At 36.4% G+C, this 22,301-nt stretch overlaps 1 protein-coding gene across 2 annotated transcripts in view; it reads right to left on the reverse strand.

Moving 5' to 3' along the window:
- Window positions 1–16,291, reverse strand: part of WDR72 (WD repeat domain 72) — a gene marked incomplete at both ends in the record, with an annotated part of 196,582 nt that extends 180,291 nt beyond the window's left edge. The window contains 7 exons of one of the 2 annotated variants that reach the window (XM_079699901.1): window positions 45–190; window positions 1,190–1,309; window positions 2,351–2,427; window positions 3,090–3,264; window positions 4,368–4,446; window positions 10,251–10,357; window positions 16,139–16,291. In XM_079699901.1, coding sequence (XP_079556027.1) covers window positions 45–190; window positions 1,190–1,309; window positions 2,351–2,427; window positions 3,090–3,264; window positions 4,368–4,446; window positions 10,251–10,357; window positions 16,139–16,291 — 857 coding nt within the window. Of the gene's footprint in view, window positions 1–8; window positions 191–1,189; window positions 1,310–2,350; window positions 2,428–3,089; window positions 3,265–4,367; window positions 4,447–10,250; window positions 10,358–16,138 lie in introns of both variants that reach the window. The other variant, XM_079699900.1, reaches the window with a different exon arrangement.
- Window positions 16,292–22,301: the final 6,010 nt, after the last annotated feature.

Consider the following 22,301-nt stretch of genomic DNA (forward strand, 5'->3'; position numbering starts at 1 on the left):
TTTTCTACCTGAATGTTTTGTATGCTGCTCCCATCTGAGCCCACCTGTTCAGCAGCTGATAGATATAACTGTGACCATCTTCTGTCCAGATGATGATTCTGTGAGCAGCAAGCACCTCTCCACCAGCAAAGAACTGCCCGCTCCCACTAACTTCAGTCCAAAGAAGAGAAAAATCACAATAATCGTAAACCTAAAATACAGAATGAATGATGCCCATTAACAGAAGCTTCCAATCTAATCTACCAAGGAGAAAGATAAATTATGCTTATCAAGACTATTTAGATAACAGTATTAATGCAACAACATATTAATTATTAATATTAAGTATGAAGTATCATAACAGGCCACACTATACTCATGGACCAAGATAATATTTCACTAGTACTTATTTTTTCACATTTATCCTAGGTAGGTTTCAGTGGACAAACTATCTGACAGTATCATTCCAGAATGTGCCCATTAAGCACAGAGACCAAAAATCCCAAATTTTCTATGCAATTTTATTCTTTCCATATGGATAGTCAAACCTGAACATTTGAAAAATTTATTACACACAAAAGAAGTTGATACAGTAGAAATCCTAAAGTACATGTTGAACCATCTACTTTACATTTTAGTTCAAAAATATATTATAAGCTTTTAAGTAAGACAATATAGTTTTATTAACTGACCCAAGTATATGAAACATTAGAGAAAAAAAGGATGCTATCAAATGACAGTAACTTAGCTTTCCTTTCTTCTTGGAGATGTCAATGAATATATTCACAAGAAAAGAATGTATATAGTCCCTAAAAACAAACGTAGTGACAAAGCAGAGAAAGAAAAAATATATAAAAATAAGACCAATGTATGTAGGTGAAAAGTATTAGTTTTCTTTTTAACTATAAAGTACAGGCATCAACTCTTTAAAATAATCTGAGACAAATGCTCACTATTATAATAGTTTGTTATTAATAAAATTAGGATATACTTTATATATACAATCCTGGGAAGCAAAATTACCCAGTGTAGTGAGAGGAAAACTGATAAAAGTCAGTCATAAAAGACAAGTAATTCCCTGCTGTGGTAATAATATTATAAAAAGTTTGTATCATATTTAAAACATATTCTTATAATTGTTGCACTGAACAAGATAAAAATCAAATTACATTTGTGTATCACTGGTACTTATTATGTTATTTTATAATACCTTCCAACATTTAGAAAATACCACCAGTAGAAGTCTCTCTGTATACGTGCAAAATCGTATTGTCCGGCAGTTCAGGGAATTAAGAAATTTGGATTCCTTTTCATAAACATCTTGCTTTTCCTTCAAAAGGAATAAAAACATTTTAGTACTAGTTCTAGCTAATTTATATAAAACTGTATTAGAAGACTCCTCCCCTCTAAGCCTGAAGTAGATCACACTGTTATTAAAAAAAAGCACCCAATTTTCCTTTTGAGTTTTCTGAACTAAGAAAGTTACTTTGCAAAAGAAACCATGAAAAGGAAATCCACTTGAATTCAAGAATTCATTATATACAATCATTCAACAAACATTCTGTCGGGAAATTTGCTGCAGGACACTGAGAATATAAAGATATGAATAAGTTACTGACTTTCAGATATGGCAGAAAGATAAAACAAAAAAAAAAGTAAAATAATTTTTTTAAAAACCTTTGCAGTATCTTAATTGCTAAAATAGAAAAACAAACAAAATGTTTTGAAAAGACAAAAGCGTAGCCAGCACAGAACACCTAGAATACTATGTTCTCAATAAGTTTCTGATAACGCTGGGTGTGTGTTTTTTGGGCTCAGTATGCCAACTCAATTCCCAGGTTTTCCCAACCAAGAAATTCTGAAGGATAGTCCAGAGTATGGGGCAGTTGAAACGGTTCTGTCAACCGCACAAATTCTATGACTGTTCTTTTGTCCATCACCTCGACTTGTAGCCTGATGCCAGGGAGCAGCTGAATATACTGGACTCCCAGTGTATGTTACCCCCATTGCCACAGCTCACAAAGAGCCAGAAGAAATGGGGTCTTCTTCTGTAAGGGACAGAGAAATATTCCACGATGGATTTTTTAAATTAAAATATAATCAATGTTTGTGTGTGTGCGTGTGTGTGCGCATGTGCATGTAGATAAAAACATTTGTATACATACAGAGAAAAGGTTGGAAAGATACCATGCAATTGTTACCAATGCTCACAACTTGGAAGAGAGATAGGGAAAAAGTACATGGACGTAAAACTTATATACTTCTACATTATTTGGACTTTTAACAATGAGAATGTAACACTCTTATAATTTAAAAAATGCCAATACATATGCTTGAAATTGGAGAATAAAGGATAGTTTCGCAAGCCAACCTGAATGCTGTTGATAGATGAAGAGAGATCCCATACTTTGAGCTCACCAGCTACTGACACTACCAAGAGAGAATCTTCTGTAAAAACAACAAAGGTCATATATAAGCTGACCACTGTTATAACTGGTTGCTCTAAAGATCATTTCATAGTCATTTAAGGATTATGCAGGGCATGTAGGTAGAAAATACTCAGCTGTTTTTTTTAATTAAAAAAGTAAACATTTTAGATCACATTCTAAATTTGTTTTGCAATTTCAAAGTGACTTTCATGTAAAAGGAGGGCACCACTGAAAGCAGAACCACATTGCAAACCATCACGCTGGCAATACTAATTACGCCTTCCTATTTCAGAAATAAGTAAGGAGCTAGCCTTCCTTCATTACAGGAACTGAATTCTCTTCATTACTACATCCAGAAGATACAGCAGGGCAAATCCAAGAGTCCTGTTAATCCAAAACAAACACCTGCTTGTCACTCTTAAAATGTATCAAAGCAGAACTGGGTCATGGAAACACAGTGTCTCCTCTTTCCACTTCCTCATGACCTCTTGCTGACTTTCCAGTGATTTGAACCACTGGGATGGATGTTCTCAGTTTTTCTTGATCTGGCTTAGAGTGCTATCCCTACCAGTAGGTAAAAATAAAGAAGCATTCTGAACTCTTGCCCAGTAATTTAACAAATAATTCAAAGGTGATATTTTTATATGCTATCTCTAGTGTTAGATAATACCTAACTCTTACCTTGAATTCTCATGGAGTGAACAATGCACATGCAGTTGATCCAATCCGGAGACTGAGATGATATGAAAGTGTGAATAATAACCAAACTTTTGGCATCAATTATAAGAACATCTTGATATTCTCCACAACACAGAAGCCAGCCTTCTCCTATCATCCGGAATGAGCAGTGGTAATACTATGCAAATTGAATTCAAAGCAAAAGTTTAATTATCACTAGCAATTAACATAATTTTGGCTGCGGTGAAGACTTCTCTGGATTTTAATTTTATCATCTATTCAACTAAGGTATTAGGCTAAATAACAACTAAAATTTCTTTTAGTTCAATTATTCTACACTTCTGAAGTGTTAATTTTGCCGTTTATCTGACTTGCATTTCGTCATTTTTCTGGAGAAGGGGGCTCTTTTGGGAAGAACTAATCTTATTCTAAATCATGGAAAGCTCACAATTATATTAATTCTGGAATGCTATGTAGAACTGAACAACAAAAACCAGGTTTCTTACCCTAGCAACACTGCTACATCTTAAGAAGAAATAAAAAATGTTTGAAAAGCATTTGAGGAACTTTTGTGCCAAATAAATTTTGAGAATGGCTTTTATTAAAGTTTGAGTAATATAACCTACCCTTGACAAGCTCTCTCACTATTCAGGTTTGATCACAGAAAGGAGTTCATGAATGTTTCAATGCAAGTCATCAATGCTAAAAGCAATGCATACAATATAAAAAACAGTACCATGGAATCATGTGACTACCTTACATATGCTTGGAGTCCACATACCAAAAGCCAAAATCTCTTTTAAATATTGGGAAGTTATTATAAAGATTAAGGCTGTGCCTCTTGCTCTGTTTTCATAAATAAGAAATTCAGAACCTATCCATCCAAAAAAGGTTTAAACTGGAAGCAAAAAAAAAAAAAAACTTTTTTGCTTTATAAAACTGTATGCCAATAAAATGGAATCATTTCATGTGTGTGTCATTGTGTGCATGTGTTTTGTGAGTGTAACTAAGGAAAAATAAGGAAATTGTTTTTCAAATTTGTCTATGTTAGAAAGATACAGAAATAAGAGAAAGAATAAGAAAAAAAATTGGTTGAATAGTTACTTTGGGGAAAGAAAAATGCCAAAAATAACAGATGATAACTGATAGTATTCTATTCTAATGATAAAAAAATTCAAGAAAATAATCCCTCTAAAGACATGTCTTTAAATGTGTGCTTAGCAAATGCTCTGAAGGAGCTGTAGAATCTGGAGATGTTCTCAAGGAAGTGAACATACTTACACAGATTGCAGTGTGCCTGTAAGGAAGTGTGGCCTTCTCCACGCACTGTCCATTGGTGACATTCCAAACACACATCTCCCTAGCAGAGATAACTTTGTATTATTCTCTGTCATTTCCACTCAATTGGCTGGAATAATTTTTGTGCACCAAGTTTTTCTTTAGTGCTGCACTTAAATGCAGCCTGATCGTTTATGTGGCTTTTTGTTACAGATTACTGGGCAAGAAAATGTTGTGGTCATTAGCAGGGATGACATGCTGTATCTATGTCTTTTTGTTTTGGTAATTACACCCTGCCACCAGCCTACAAACCTTACTTGAGTGCCAACCTGACCTACAACAAATTGTGGGGATGCAGCTATCACAGCCTGGGAGAGTGACAGTACAACAATCTTTCTATGGAAACTGCATCTTCTTGAAAATGATTTATTTTGTTGAACTTAAACTACATATTCTGAAAAGCATAATACATCAAGTATTGCATCTTCTGGAGCTCAGGTATCATTTTTATAAAAATAAACAGTGCCACCAAGAGGCCACATTTGGTCTATCATTGATACGCTTTATTTCTTTGCTTCTCCTGATATCCTGAAACCATCCTTGCCACTAAATTGTTAGAAAATTCTCATTGTTTAGAAAACTCTGATTTAGTTACATATATGTTACAAAGATACAGCTACAGTTATGAAATACAGTTACAAATACATCCAGTATAGGGCAGTTTAAATCTGTATGATTTCAGTTCACAAAAACCAGAATGGCTGTTTCACAGTTGTTTGGTAATATTCTTCAGTTTTGACAGTTTCAACATATAAGCAAAATTTTCCAAGGAAGAAAAATGAAAGCTTTATTGGCTTTAAGGGAGAGCTGCTATTAAGAAGCAAAAGACACGGACCAATAACGGTAAATGCTATATGCATTTGGTGTTTGCAGGCTTTGGGGGTTTTATTAGCCAAACACTGGAAATCAATCTTTAAATCAATGGTTCTCAATCTAGGCTGATTCTGCCTCACAAAGGACATTTGACAATGTTTAGAGACATTTTTAGTTGTCACAACTAGGAACACGATACTGGCATCTAGTGGGGAAAGGCCAGGGATGCTGCTAAACATCCTACAATGCACAGGATAGTCCCTCACAGCAAAGAATTCTTCCGTGGTCCACAATGTCATTAGTGCTGAGGTTGAAAAACCATGTCCTAGATATAGAACTAAATATTCATAGTGATTTTATTTCTCTCTGTTTATATCCAACTGTATGCCAGAAAGGATTTGAGGTAATCTGAAAAGACATGCAATTCAATTAAACAGTGGGAAAGTGTGTGTGTGTGTGTGTGTGTGTGTGTGTGTGTGTGTGTATGAAAAATAAGACAGGGAAAAAGGTAGAAATTGACATAATATATCTCAAAGGATATACGTGTGCATGTGTGTATATATATATATGTAAAGAAATGGAACTTTAAGCAGCATCAATATAAAATTTTAGCTCTACAAAAAATTTGAGTTTATCAGTGTGGTTCTCAACTCTAGCTGTGCATCAAGAATCACCTGTGAATATATAAAAATTTCTCCTCAGAGATTCTAATTTCATGGCTCTGTGTTGTGGTCCTGGCATGTGGGGTTTTGCAAAGCTCCTGGTCAGTTAACCTGTTTCTAGATAACTCTATCTCTAAACCAGTGGTTCTAAAACTCTGGCTCTACGTTAGACTCATCAGGGAGGTTTTTAAAAATACTGATGTCTGGGACCCAACCCAGACATCAAACCAGACTAATTAAATCACAATTTCTAAGGTTGGAGCCTGGGCATCAATAAAAGCTCTCCCAGTGATACTTATGTTTCTAAACTCTCTTGGATTCTAATGCCTTCCCTGTTTGTTTGCTTATCATCTTATTTTCTACCTTAAATAGGAAAAAAATACAAAAATATCACATAGTAAAAATTGACTCCTTGCCAATCAATTCTATTAAAGAAAGAAAAGCAAATTTCTTGTATATCAACAGTAGCATTGGCATTTTAGCTGGAACTGCTCAGTTATTTATCTATTAGGAAGACATGAAAATTAACTATTAAAATGAACATTCTTCTTTTTCTTTTCAAATACTGTTCCCCAACTTTGTACATAGATTAAATCACCTTCAATTATAAAAAATTAATTTAACAATTTACAAAATTTTTTAAATTCCTAATTTTTAAATTTCAATGAAAAGAAAATCACATAGGAAAAAATCCATAACATATAAAATTAGAATATTATTACATTCCCACTAAAAACTCCTTGCGAAAGAGCCTTTCTTTCTTATTCAACTGGACATCCCCACCTGAGCGCTTCAATAAAAATTCATTCAATGGATACATAAATCAGTCACTACTCTTTCATCCACTGTCTATCTCTCAAAAGTATACTGTTTTCTCTTGGCCCTATTCTTATTCTCATATTTGTGTGCTTATAACACTGTTACCGTTTTGCTCAAATTTTAATGAAGCATCTAGAGGGAAAGGAGATACATATGAATGCTTGGTTTGCCCTCTTGAATTACAAGTCCATTACATTCTTCAAACTCACTTTTGCCTTCAGTTACACTTTGGGGTTTTCTTTGGCATTCGCAAGCTCCCATCTTCTTACGCCTATTTCTTAAATGTTGGTTTTCCTTAGTATCTTAGGCTTTCTTACATTCTCATATTTCACACTCTCTCTTGATGAGTCATCTACTCCCATGACTGCAGGCACCAACTATATGATGTTGGAAGCCCAGACCTATTCACTGGACTCTAGATTTCCACATACAACTAGTAATTAGATGTTTCCACCTGGATGACTTGCAGGACTTCACACACCTCGTACTTAAAATGAGGCACAACACCTTCCCTCCTTTGTTCTCATTCTCAATGAATGGTATCATCACCAATGAGTTTCCCAAGTCATTCTTGAACTCAGACATTCTCTCACTGCCCCAAATGTGGGGTACCCACTATTTCAAATATTTTCCTCTAAACCAGCAGCATAGCACTCTCCAGGAACATGTTAGAAATGCAAGTTCTTGAACCTCAGCCCAGACCTACTAAACCTGTATCTCGGGAATGGGGCTGAGAAATCTGTATTTAAACAAGCTCTGAAAGTGGTCCTGATGCAGGCTTAGGTTTAATGAACACTATCCTAGAAGACTCTAAGGCTGGGTGCCTGCCTGCCTATCTCTCTAGTATCATCTCTTGCTGGTAGTTGGAAATTTTATTAATAGTGATAACTTGCTTTATCAATGTCAAACCTTTTTTGCCTTAAGGTTTTATTAACTATATATATTTATTAATATAATATTAAAATGGCTATATTAACATTAATTTCATTAGTATTTGCCCAATAAATCTCTTTCCATCCATTTACTTTTAACTTTTATATATCCTTATGCTGTTTTTGTTTTTTAAATTGTCTGACAATCTTTGTAATTTAACTGATGGGCTTAGTCCCTTTACTTAATTGAGATTACTGGTTTATTCAGATTTATTTCAATTACCTTATTTTTTGCTATTTGTCTCATTTATTGTCCCCTTTAGATTAAACAACATTCTTTATCTTTTTTTAAATTGGAAGTTGTATATTCTGTTTCTTTCATTTTTATTTCTTTTGTCTGTTCTCTTAGCAGCTACCCTGGAAATGTCAGCATGTATATCTAGCTTAAAGGCTAAGGTTAATCACCATCTTTACCCACCTCTAGAACACCAGAACACGTGGAGTCTGATCACTACGCTTATGATATGCAGTTGTTGATTAGGATTTTGTGTATGTGGGGGGGAGGTGGATGGGAGGTACATATAAACCATATTGTAATATAATCTGTGCTTATTTAAATTTTCTAAAACTTTGCTGGGTTTTGTTCAATATTCCTTCTTCCATCACATCTTCCCTCTGAAATCATTATTCTTACTGAAAAATATAATTTAGAATTTCATTACTTACAGAGGGTCTGTTGGCAGTGAACACTCTCAGTATTTGTCTTAAATGTTACTGTTTTGCCCTAATTTTTTGAAGATGTTTTTGCTAGAGATATAACTCTAAGTTGATAGATATTTTCTCTCAACTTTTAAAAGATATTTCACTGCTATCTAGTTCTCATTTTGCTGTTAAGAAGTCAGCTCTCAGTTTAATTAACTTTCCTTTAAAAGTAATCTGCTTCTTCTCATTGCCTACTTTCAGGCTCTTCTCTTTTTCTTCGGCATTCCATCATTTCAACATCAGGTTCCAGGTGTTTATTTCCTTTCATTTATCCTGGAATTCACTGGGATTCCTGAATATTAGGATTTTTGCCTATAGATGAAGTAATACTAAGTGAAAAAAATGAAAAACTAAGTCAGGAAGCAAGTCATGATCAGCATGAATCTGATAACGTTGGAGCAGAAATGCTAAGCCAACGGTCACTTCCTGGGACTTCTAAAAGCTAAAAAAAATAAATAAAAATTCATTGTTACTTAAGAAGTAATAGGTCGAGCCTAGTAATTTTAACAAGTTTCAACAGATTGAATTAGGATTTGCTAAGTATGCAGTAGCTAAAGTGTAGGTACTGCCAAAGGAGAATCTCATAGATGCAAGGTGTCAGACCCCAAAGAAATAGAGTTCTAGAAAATTCAAATCATCTTGGAAAAGGAAGACCAACCAGACTCCTTGGCTCTTTAACAATCATATTTACAGGACTTATACAGCTGAATTCATCTATCATCAAGAATATGTCCATTAACCCCTAGTTTCTTTTTTGGAGCTAGACCACTGTGGACAAAAACCTCAAGGTGGAACTCAGTTATACTCTTCAGATCTATTTCTCACTCAGCTATTAATTTTATCAACTGTGCAAGTAGTCTCAGAAAAACTAACCATCCCTCAAATTCTCTAGATTGGGAATAAATATCTCAGCCTATGTAGCAGGCTTCAAGGCAGCCCTAGTGTACGAAAGCTAAGCAGTTGTTTAAAAAGAATGTACTAGGACATTTCATTTTAGCTTCATCCAAAGTTCAGTCTCTCTAAGTATAACAATTATGCCTTGCTATAAGCTATGAGAATAGGTATCTCTTTGATGTCTGTACCACTAGCCATTTTGTTAAACTATTCCATTTTTAAAAGTTGGACACTTGATTCCTCATTCTTCTTTTGGGTCTCAGAATTCTAAGCCATATAATTTCTCCTTGGGTTAAAAACAAAAAATGAGGAGATTCTCTTGTTTCAACCAGCAACCCAATCCCTCATTCACAAACACATGCTGAATGGATTCCGCATTCTTGAGTATACTTTGGCAAACATCTCATCAGCAGAGTAGTTCACAGTAGCTCTTCCGTCAGTGGGGCTTTTTCCTACAGCTAAGTCCTCTTTCATTGGAACAAACCTCCTTCCATGAAACTACACCCAGATCACTATGTTTCTTCTCCTTCTCACTCCCACATCCCACTTACAAGTGAGTCCTCTCCTCTGTTTTAAAATGATATCAGACAAGTGTACAACATAAAGATCGTAACTGCTGAATTGTTTCATGAAACTATGAAGGCTTGCATGGATTTGCTTAATAGCTCAAAGTGAGTTACTATATTAAAAAAGACAAGCGCCCAGACTTTTCCATTTTCAGTTCTATAATAGGTGGCATTTGCCGACATCCTTTACACAATGAGGCAGCCACAAGGCCTGATACACGTTGGGATGTCTAAAGATTGGGAGTCACAGTACTGATTACTTTCCTTGGGACTGTCACACAAGTTATTCAACCATTCAAGATCTAACTTTTCCTATATGTAAAAGGAATATGTTAATCACTAAAATTTCCTTCAGCCCTAGAATTCTGTATCCCATCAGAGTTTTTAAAAAGGGAGAAGGAACAGAAACAGGTGCACAGTTCCACACATCTTACCTACCCATTTTCAGCAGCACTAACTATGAAGGGCTGTTTAGAGAAGTCTCTCGCTCTCGCCAAACATGTCACTGAAGCTGAGTGACCAAAAAGAAGTTCTTTGGCCGAAATCTGAAAATGATGAGGGTAAGTTTTTAAATAGCTGTAAACTTTTTAGTAGAAGAATATAACATGGCATTATATAATTATTCATAATTCTAATTAGGAATGCTGTTATATTATGTTTTTGCTGTACATAAGTTTCAGGAAAACTGATATATGGCATATCAAAGTCCCCAGAAAAATAAACTTCTAGGTAAAGGAGCTGTGTTATACACATTTTTTTTGTTTTTGGCTCTGCATCTGTCATGAAACCTAGATGATTGCTGGACCTGTTTTACAACATCTAGGTTTTGAATACAAATAAATCAGTGTTGACGTTTATTACGCACAAAATGTGCCTCAAACAATAGAAGCATATTTATGTGCAGATTTCAGAATTCAGAACTGAGTTTACAAAACAATGCAGAGAAAATATTACCCCTTTTGTAACCATTATAACGCCTTATTTGAATTCCTGCCTCAGAAATAGTAAAAATTAACTTGTCAACATTAGAAATAAAATTTTAACTAAGCCAACTTAGTTAAAATGCCATTTCAAAATGCCAACTTTTTCTCCTATGTGTGATTTTTAAAAATGACACCAAGGACTAATTCTTCCATTATCTCATGTGTGAAAGAAGTCTGTTCCTCATAATCCAACCATAACAATAAGAACAAATTATTTCATAACACAATTGTTCTCTGCCTTCCTCTTATTTCTATATTAATCAGAAATGTTTCTTTAAAAGATCTGTTATCAGAATAAATTTCTAGTGCTAGAAAGAGCATTTTGCAGTTGGTTCTAATCACTTACAATCCAAGTTCTCTACCTTCCTCCTGGGAAATGCAGGTTCCATCTCAGAAAACAACATACTATCTTTCCCTATCATCACACTTGGGAAAGCGTACCTCTATGAATTTAACCCTTGTCCTATACATTACAGGCCAAATTAAGCAATGAATCAGGGCAAATCAAAGATACTCCTCCTCCAGAGAAAATCCACTATGGACAAAATGTCAGAAGAGAACACCATTGCCTTTCATATGAAGTCTTCATTCTGCTACTAACTCTTCACATGTAGTTGAATAAGCTGTGACAATTCACTATAATCTCCTCATTTTATCACACATTCTGCTGTGAAGAATAACAAAAACCTCTACAATCACACCTAGTCATTGCCATGATGAAATCCAGGAAAACTTTACCTCTATTCGTGGGCTCCACCTTTATGAAGCATTGGTCTCCCTCACTCCCACCATAGCACAAATAGAAAAGGGAAAAGAACACACAACTTGATGAGCATATACCGTACTCCAGGCACTCATGCAACTATGAACAGGATTTAATCCCCATTTCACAGTTGAGGAAATTAGGGCTTGAAGAATAGAAGTCATTTGCCCAACACTACAGAGTTGGTAAATAACAGACTTACATTTTGACCAAGACCTTTATTCTTTTTCTCTACTCAACATTGCTATTCTTCATTTTGTCACTGTTGTGTTTCCTTCTGAGTATAAAACAGGAAGAAAAATAGGACATACCGATACTATAAGAGAATATACCTGAGAGAATGTTCAGAGTTCACCTTTTTCTATGCTCACAGGTATGATGAATACCAGCAATCAATACCAAAAGGCCCAAGTGATGAAGTTCCTAGCATGGGACTTGGAGAAGCTCCCCATGGGCAGACCTCACAAAGTTTTGGGGAAAGCACAGGGCTTTGGGAGTCAGACCCTGAGCCTGGAAGCAGAATGCTTAACCTAGATACGTGATGAGCAGCCCAGGACAGGGAGACATTTATTCTCCAGCTCCCCTGCACCCTGCCATCCCACCACCCATGGACAGGGAAAGTCCGAGATGTGTACACAATCCCCTAATGAATGCTTGGATACTCCAAGATGTACAGACCTTAAATCAGCTTCTTTCCCTCCCTTTTCCTATTCTCTAATCCTCTCTATTTCTTATACAGAAACATGATACTCTCATTCTAGCAGTCCTACCCATCACCCAAACGCCAAATCTGGAAGGTATCTTTGGCTGTTCCTGCGCCTTTAGCTCACATCCAACTGGTTTCTCAGTTCTGTCCATACTCTCCTCTTAACATCATTCCAGGTTTCATCTCCTCTTCATTCCCATTGCCACTGATTTGGTTCATAGTCAAGAACTTTGCTGACTACGTTACTGTAGAAGCCTCCTGCCCAAAGCCCCTTTCCCTTACCTCATCTCCTTCTCCCTTCAATGTGCCCTTAATACCAAGTGATATTCTAAATTACAAATATAATAAAATAGTATTATGTCATCTCCTCAAAATCCCTTAATATTACCACTGCTTTTAATTAGCACGTAGTGTTAGCGATTGCTAGTTAAACAAACAAACAAAAAATCTAATCTCCTTAGCATGTCAGATTCCACGTTGAGTCTGCTCTGTCTTTTCCAGATGTGCCTGTCACCTCTAATTTGCCCTTTATGTTCCAGGTCTGCTCAACTACTTTCACCAGTTCCCTGAAGGCAAAATAGTCCTGCCCTCCACACACACACTTATCATTCTGTCTGCAATCTCCTCCCACCTGCTTTTCCTGTTCAAGTCTGATACATCCTTTAGAATTCAGCTCAGGCATCACCCTCAGAAAGCCTTTCCCTTGAAGAGCACACTTCTTACTGATCAGGATGGCTATTAAAAAAGCAGCAACAGCAATAGAAAATAACAAGTGTTGGTGAAGATGTTGAGAAAATGGGAACCCTTGCACACTGCTAGTGGGAATACAAAATGGTGCAGCCACTGTAGAAAACAGTTTAGCCGTTCCTCAAAAATTTTAAAATAGGGCTTCCCTGGTGGCGCAGTGGTTGAGAGTCAGCCTGCCGATGCAGGGGACATGGGTTCGTGCCCCGATCCGGGAAGATCCCACATGCCGTGGAGCGGCTAGGCCCGTAAGCCATGGCTGCTGACCCAGTGCGTCCAGAGCCTGTGCTCTGCAATGGGAGAGGCCACAACAGTGAGAGGCCCGCGTACCGAAAAAAAAAAAATTTTTAAATAGAACTACCAAATAATCCATCAATTCTACTTCTGAGTACAGCCCAAAAAAGTGAAAGCAGGGACTCAAACATATGTTTATACACCCAGGTTCATGGCAGTATCGTTCACAATGGCCAAAAGGTTTGGAAGCAATCCAAATGTCCACTGAGGAATGGATAAACAAAATGTGGTATATAAATACAATGGAATGTTATTGAGCCTTAAAAGGGAAGGATATTCTGACATATCCTACAACATGTATGAGGACATTGTGTTTAGTGAAATAGGCCAGTTGCAAAAGGATAAATACTGTATGATTCTACTTATATAAGATACACAGTAAGGTCAAATTCATAGAGACAGTGTGTATCCCACCACTTTACAGCTTCCTAATTACATGTCTGTCTCCTACACTAGACTCTGAGAAACCTGAAGGAGGAATCTACACCTGTGACAAAAAGCACCTGTGTAGTTCGTCTAATGACTGCATAAGTGAGTGTCCTTAGGTTTGTTTTTCCACTTTATTTGGTGGTGAGTGAGCGTTTAAGACCACAGAGCGTGATTATCCTCTTACCTAAACCATTTTGGAGAGGGGAAGAAGCTTTCCACATTTAGTACAAGGAAGAAAGAAAGAGCTCCCAGTTCATTTTACACCCCGCCTCCCTGCAGTGTCCTTCTCCCCTTCCTAATGTCTTCCCCTGCTATGCCCATCGGCCCCAAGCTGCCCTACAGCCACTCAATCAACCACGTGGTCATAACCTCTCTTAAAATCTCTCTTGTCTTCAAGGTCTCTGTTCTTCTTCCTTTGGCTGAATTATTCCTTTATCTATATATTTTAAAACAAAAATCAAATTAAACTACTAAGCATTAAAATATCAGTGATGGAACACCCACTTGACTATCTTACAGATACCAAGAGGATTTGTTGAGAACTCAAAAATGCCCTGATTTTTGAAAAGCCTAGAATCTTCCCTGCTAATAGTTGACCCATTATCATGTAGGGGCAAGATTCAAAGGAAAAATAAGAGAAGGTGTTCATTCTTTCTGGTCCTATGATTAGCCATAGAAAATCTTAAGGAAAACTCTTATGTGGAAAATCTCACACCCATACTAATCAATATCTTACTTGTGTTACTAACTTTTTCACAGTGTCCTCACAGTGAATTTCCAAAACATAAAACTGATCCAATCTCCTTCTTAAGTCTTCTCAATGACTCTTCTTGTTCCTTACACCCCTGCCAATCTGACTCCCATTCCCACCTCATATTTCTAACTGTGATTTCTCAATATCAGCAACTATTAGAATTTCGGGTGGAATAATTTTTTTGCTGTGAGGGGCTGTCATGTACACTATGGAATGTTTACAGCATCCCTGACCGCTGCCCACTAGATGCCAATAGCATCGCCCTTTCCATTGCTCTAACCCCAAAAAGAAGACTTGCTCCTAAGAAAAGCATGAAATAACTATTCCCACTGAAGATGAAGTACAGACTGACCCCCACAAAGAGCACCCTGTATTATAACATAACTGCACTGGCAGTTACTAGCCTATGTCCTTCCTCTACGACACTGCGACCAGTTGGGCAGCCAGTACCAGGTCTTCTCATTCATGTTTGAACTCAAGTACCCACCGTACTGCCTAACTTATAAAATGCACCCAATAAATGCATGTTGAATAAATACCAGGAACATATGTAAAAAGATATAGATGCTAGGATTCCAAATTTCTTAAGCTTATAGCAACCTACATATTACAAGACAACTACTTCAGCCAGGAAACACTACACTCCAACATTAAAAAAAGTAGCAAGATAGTTTAAGCCACTTAGGATTTTAAGTTTAGACTGTAAGAGATAATAAAGGCAAGGGCCAATTTCAAAGCTCAGCTGTTGTAATAATACCCAGTCCTTCTTTTAGGAATGTTCATAAACATTGAGCTGAGCTGGTCTGCTTGCAGTTTTTGGCAGTCCTGTAGTGTAACTGCTCAGTGATGGCAGATGTTAATTAATTACACTATAAAATAGAATTACAATGAATTGTTAATTTAGGTTTTAAAGTGACAAACTTTAAAGGCTAAAAATAGTCCTTGATCTTTAACAGGCTTCCTAATGAGGGCAGTATACTTTAAGTACATCATTAGTTTAAGTGTTCAAATTGGGTCTAGAGGCTCCTAGAGCTAAGCAAATATCTATTCCAATATGTTAAATGTTTATGAGTTGGGACAAGGACAATTAATTGCTAATCAATGGGCCAAATCCTAGGTGAGGCCAGGTTCTGAAATAGGAGGACGACAATAGTAAATTGGATTTAGAGCTTTTCGATGTGACCTGTAAAAATCACAGGCAAGCAGAGGCTAAAAGAATGGCAAGAAGGCCAAACTGGCAGAAACACCCAGATAATTAAAATATTACTCATTTAATTAATAGTGGTTTTCATGGGTGCCCTTTGTTTAGATTAATGAGCCATAATTTTTAGAATTATACTTACATGTCCGTAGTTCAGTTACTTAAACATATAATTGAGGATATAAAATAGTAAAACTCAGCATAGCTTAAAGGATGATAACACTTAACTGGTAGCTAAGATTGGTGCTATTCATAATATAATTTTCACATATGATCTTGATCCATCATATAATACTTCATTTTTCCAAATTCAGAAGTAAAACCCATTTATTACTTTGGTAAGTACCTTTTTAACAACCATGCAAAACTTCCACTGTCATTGCAGGTATAAACAGCAAGCTGTGTTTATTTTATGAGCTCTATCTGCTTCAATAGTAATAGTTTTCACTAACCTTTAGTTCAGATGAGAGATTCCAGAGGCAGAGTTGACCCTCTTGACTTCCGGTCACAATCATTTGCTGGTCATCAGTGATCATGATGGCAGTGATGCTGTGAGGAGGTGCCTTCCTTCCCCAGAGTGCCACCGCCTGTAGGGAGGACCTCATGGTAAAGGAATCCTGGACACAGAGAGATGGGAAGACGTGTACACAGTTATCTTTTGTAAATTTTGAAAATTGATCATCTCATAAATGTTTATGATGACACAAACTTGAACAATGTGTTCTCTCAGAGCTGTGGAGAAAGGTGTGTCCCTGTCAAATAGAGAAGAATGTAGTCAGACATTGAAATACCATGCCCATTGTTAATTAGCCAAAGAGGAATGTTTTTTATTCCAGTTCTTGATGATTGATGCTAACCAAGAGAAGGATAGGAATAGTCTACCCACCCCACACCCAGCTCTGACTATGGGTGCCCTTACCCACACCAAAGTCCAGCTAGGCCTTTCAAGAATAGAGTTGTCTACACACTATAATTTGAAGATAACTTTGCAGACTCTCTTTCCCCAGAAATGTCACCTCGTCTAAGTAACAAATATCTGAACTTTACTATTAAAAAGTAAATATTGGGCTTCCCTGGTGGCGCAGTGGTTGAGAGTCCGCCTGCCGATGCAGGGGACGTGGGTTCGTGCCCCGGTCCGGGAGGATCCCACATGCCGCGGAGCGGCTGGGCCCGTGAGCCATGGCCGCTGAGCCTGCGCGTCCGGAGCCTGTGCTCCGCAACGGGAGAGGCCACTGCAGTGAGAAGCCCGCACGCCGCAACTAGAGAAAGCCCACGAGCAGCAACAAAGACCCAACACAGCCAAAAATAAAGTAAATAAATTTTAAAAAATAAATAACTAAACCTCAAAGGAAAAAACAGTCTATTGTAGAATCTTTAAGTTAGAGGAAAAGTCTGTGATGTGGAGAAGAAAGTCATGCCCCAGACAGAAGTATACTGTCCCATTTCAAATAATTATATGTCTAGACAAGTTGTAAAATCTTTGAAAAGGGATTATAAACCTCTAGCACAGCCCTCAATTTATAATTATTATATTCCAAATTTGAGTGCCTGAATGATATTTTGGAATGTCTAAAACAAAACTATGGATAGATGTTTACAGGCCCTTAAATGGTTTCTAAATCTGGTTTAATTGAAAACAATTTAAAATAAACAGTTCCATTGGAGGGAAAAAATGGACATTAAAAAAGAAACATTTCCACAGACAGGGATAAAATTACAGACTATATCATAAAGGTCAAACAAATTTCCCTCATTTGGATCTAGTCACAGTACCGAGTCACAGTACTAAGTACAACATTTTAGATTCTGATATTGTATTTTGTTACTTATATAAGGAATATGATCAATATTATATAATCAGTATAGCTATCAAAATAATTACATAAACACACACATATACATACATACAAACTTTACTCTTAAGTAACTTTCAGATAATTTCTACACAAATTTTTGACTGCAGCCTACCAAAATATCACAATGAATTCTTAGAATGAGATAAATGGCCTTCAAGAAGCTCACAGCCTGCAGGTAGAATACCTATGTAAATGAATTACTCACCTAATTACGTAGTTGTATATATATATCCCCAATTTTTCCGAAGTGGCTTTATTACTATGTAGCATCACAGTACAATGCTCTGGACATGTATAAGTGCTATGCAGATAAGGGTGAGGTGTGACCTGTAAGGGATGGCTGGTGTTCCATCAGCTTTCCCATCCTTTTGATTTTTGTCCCTTTCTTCAAAAATAGTCTCTCAGAACCCCTTTCATATACATATTTATTATTTTGTTATTTTTGAATAGTATAATGAAAAATAATTTTAAGAAAAAACATTATTTTAGATCTAGTAATTATTAAAGTAGGTATTATAAAGCTGTTTTTGATACAATTTAATTATATATAAAGACAAATTCAATTTATACCTAAGAATGAAAGACATAATATTAAATTTAGACATGTTATTTTAATGTTGTACATTTAAATATAGATTGAAATTTAGGTACATATCAAAAAAGACCAAAATTGCATTCATGACATAATGCTTGGATTTCCTACCTTTTATGGTTAACAAAGTCAAATGTTCATTTTTATAATTTCCACATTTTGTTTTTCTGAATAAGAGAGAAGGTTTCAGACTGTTATTTGCAAATGGTATTTAGTCATTCAAAATACATGAAGTTTGTAGATATTTTTCCTTTCTAGAAAAAGCCATATTCAATAAGATCATTATGATTTCCCCATCCCCCTCCTTTGTGTGTGTGTGTGTGTGTGTGTGTGTGTGTGTGTGTGTGTGTGTGTGTTACGCGGGCCTCTCACTGTTGTGACCTCTCCCGTTTCAGAGCACAGGCTCCAAATGCGCAGGCTCAGCGGCCATGGCTCATGGGCCTAGCCGCTCCGCCGCACGTGGGATCTTCCCTGACCGGGGCACGAACCTGTGTCCCCTGCATCGGCAGACGGACTCTCAACCACTGCGCCACCAGGGAAGCCCTAGAATGAAGCATTAAACTCTTATAGTGCTGATGAGGAATTAAAGGAAAGGTGACGTGATTTTCCTAGAAGAAATAGAGTCTTCTTGTTCTGGTAGAACTTATGTTCTGGGGAAAGTAACTCCTCCATTTCCCTTTTTTGTGTTCCACTCAGATGGATAGAAATACAAAGTTTCTGATTCTAGGTTGATCATTAGGTTCTATCCAGCATACCACCGTCTCCATTAATTTAATTCAAAATATACTTTATTGTGAAAAGAGGCAAGAAAATATAATAGAAGGAGTCATAAAAATTTTGGTCTTTTTCCTCCATTAATAGCTAGCAAATATTCCTTGATCCTCAGTTTTCTCAACTACAAAATGGGAAAAATAATTACCTTGCAGAACTGATGTGAAAAGAGGTGAGTGTCTACAGAAAATGCTTATCATAATTCTTTGTTCATAATTGTCATTCAGTAAATGTTTATTGAATGAATGAATGAGGAAATGAATCACTGTAATTTTACACTGTGGGCAGACAATGAGATATTTAACATGAACAAAAAGTCTCACTGTTCTAGTCCATTCTTAAATAAATTCAATGAATAGTTAATGAGAACCAAATGTATTCAAGGTAGTGGGTTGAGCTGCAGAGAACACAAAGAACAGAAAAACACAATCCCTGACCTCAAAGTATATACGACGAAGTAATTTTATGATTAATTTTAACTAAGTATTCCCACTATTAGGCAATTGTTTTGACGTGTATGAACTCTGTAAACATATTTCCAGTCTTGAGTCATATTTTTCTTTGCCATATCTAAATACAATCTGTAAAACAATTTGCCTATTTCTTTAAATTAACTCATTTTATTTTTATTTTAAGTATTCAATTAAGAATAAATTGTTATATAACTATTTCTTTAGAATTATCTTAATCATTCATAACCATATAAAATCATGGGACTTGACATGCTGGTTAGTTTTTTTTTCAAAATGTGCATTAAAATAAATACTTGTCTATTAACATAAATGTTTGTTGTGTACTACCTAAAGTCACACTGGGAAACATGTCTCTAATCCAGTCCCACAGTCAAATCTTTTCCTCTACCCCCTCATAAACCTCCCTGCAACCCAGGCAACTCCTTACACCCCAATACTCTTAGTTGATGACGCTTCCTTCCAATTAACCAAGAAAAACAAGCTACTTACACAAGAGCTTCCTCTCATCACTTCAACATATCATATCTTTTCCTTATTTTTAGCTTATTTTTCTAAAATATTCATACTAATCTCCTATGATAACATTTTTATAATTACCCCAAATTTCATCTTCTGTCATCTCAGTTACTCCTTTTATTGGCCTTTATTTCTTGTGTTTTCAACTGGTGTCCCTTTTCTTTGTCTCCTTTACCTTTACTTACATGCATTTTGTTTAAAAACGTTTATTTTCTATATTGTGCTAGAGACTATGCAAGATTCTAGGAATGTAGATAAGAATCTCCGAACTTCAAGGAGCTCATGGGTTTCTAAGGAGACAAGCACATCCTGAGTCACCAACAATGTGATGAGTGCCTTGTAAGGTAAATGCAAGAATGTTTGGGGAGAAAACACAAGTGGAGCTTGAAATCAAAGATAGAAAGGATTTCCCCATGGAAGTTAATATCTAAACTCAAATCCCAAATATTATACACTTATCAATATTATATATGTGCTGGTTTTGTGACCCAAGAAAGTCCCTAGTTACTTTAAACTTTGTTTTCCTTATCCATAAAATGGTAATAATATTTACCTAACCTGGCTGTAATAAGACTAAGGAGATAGCATGTACCCAGTGGTGAGGCCTTAGAGTTAGTCAGCTTGGATTCCAATGTCAATGCTACTACTGTATGTTCTCGGGTGCGTTACTTTACAACTGTGTATTGGATTCCCATCAATAAAATGTAGATAAATAATAATATCTATCTAATAGGGTAGATGTGAAAGTTAAGTGGTCTAATCCATGGAAATCACTAGATAGTAAACATTCAATAAACGTTAGCCACTCTTATCAGAAGGCTTTTTTAATCTCAAAATTTGTGTATAAATCCTGTTAAGTAAATAGTAGAACAATAAGTGTAATCCTTGTCATGTATAATCCTTCAGTTTATCACAATTTACAATAGATCCCAGCTATTCAGTGAATTAAGCAGGGGAGACTAAAATAAAACGTCAAAGGTACCAAATTGGCCAAGTAGAACAAAATCTACCATCTTTCCATGTGTTAGAAGTTAAACTGAACTCACCCCAAAATTCATATATTGAAGTCCTAACTCCGAATACCTCAGAATATGACCTTATTTGGAAATAGGGTCATTGCAGGTGTAATTAATTAAGTGAAGATGAGGTCATACTGGGTTAGGGCTAATCCAGTATAACTGGCATCCTTATAAAACAGAGAAATTTGGAGAAAGATGCACACAAGGAGAGAGCCATGTGAAGATGAAGGCAGAGATGGGGTGATATTTCTGCAAGAGAAGGAATGCCAAAGATTGTCAGCAAACCACCAGAAGTTAGGAGAGAGGCATGGAACAGATTCTTCCTCACAGTCCACAGAAGGAACCAACCCTGCTGACACCTTGATTTCAGACTTCTAACCTCTGAAACTGTAAGACAATACATTTCTGCCATTTAAGCACTCTGTTTGTGGTACTTTGTTATGGCAGCCCTAGCAATCTAATATACCATCTGACAGATTTTGTTTCTTCCAAGTAAGAACATAAATCTTAATAATGTGTATCTCAATTCTGGAGACAGATACTTAAACTTTACTCTGAATCACACAATTGGTCATATACCAAATTCTGTTCTCTACTTCTTTTGTGTAATAAATCTTCTTTCCATCCACATTATAGGTTCCCTGAGGAAAGAATATATTCATTTATTAACTCAACAGGTATTAATTAAAAGCTCTTCTAAATGAAAATGAAAAAACACAGGCTCCTGATCTCAAGGAATTCACAAGCTACAAGTCAAGCCATAGGTAGGTAATAACTGATGCAAAGTAGACTGTGATGAGTTTTCCTGAGGTACAAGAGCAAGGAGCACTTTGCTCCCATGGTTGTGGATGGTGCATCCCTTATACCTAGGCATCTCTCTTAGAAAAATTCTGCGTTTTCCCATGGACCAGTTGTCTCCTTCCCTAGCCTTGAATCTATTTCCCTTTTACCATCTTTAGCACACGCTGACATTGAAGTCAGTCCACTGCCATTATGATAATCCTTTCCTCACAGAATAAATAGATAGAAGGCACTCCCACAGGCAGGAATATGAACCTAGGTAGACAACTCCTGTTTGGAGGAGGCTCCCTAATACCCAGGATTCCAGTGTTTACTGACTCTGCCTACAAAACACGGATGCTTCTGCCAAGGAAGTCTTTAAGACCACCCTCTGACATTCCAGGATCTGAGCAGAAATGTGGCCAAAACAGACTTACATCAAGAAGGCTTATGGGTGCAGAATTCCATGGTGGTTTAGGGGGAGTGGTAGAGGAGGGACCGGACTGGAAGGTCATAATCCAAAGGAAACTTAGCCTTACTGGAATATTCAATTCTTTAAAAAGATATTTTCTGGGACTTCCAGCCCATTTCAGCATTAATTCAAGACA

The sequence above is a fragment of the Hyperoodon ampullatus genome (assembly GCF_949752795.1).
Source record: "Hyperoodon ampullatus genome assembly, chromosome: 3".
In the NCBI taxonomy this organism is placed as follows: Eukaryota; Metazoa; Chordata; class Mammalia; order Artiodactyla; family Ziphiidae; genus Hyperoodon; species Hyperoodon ampullatus.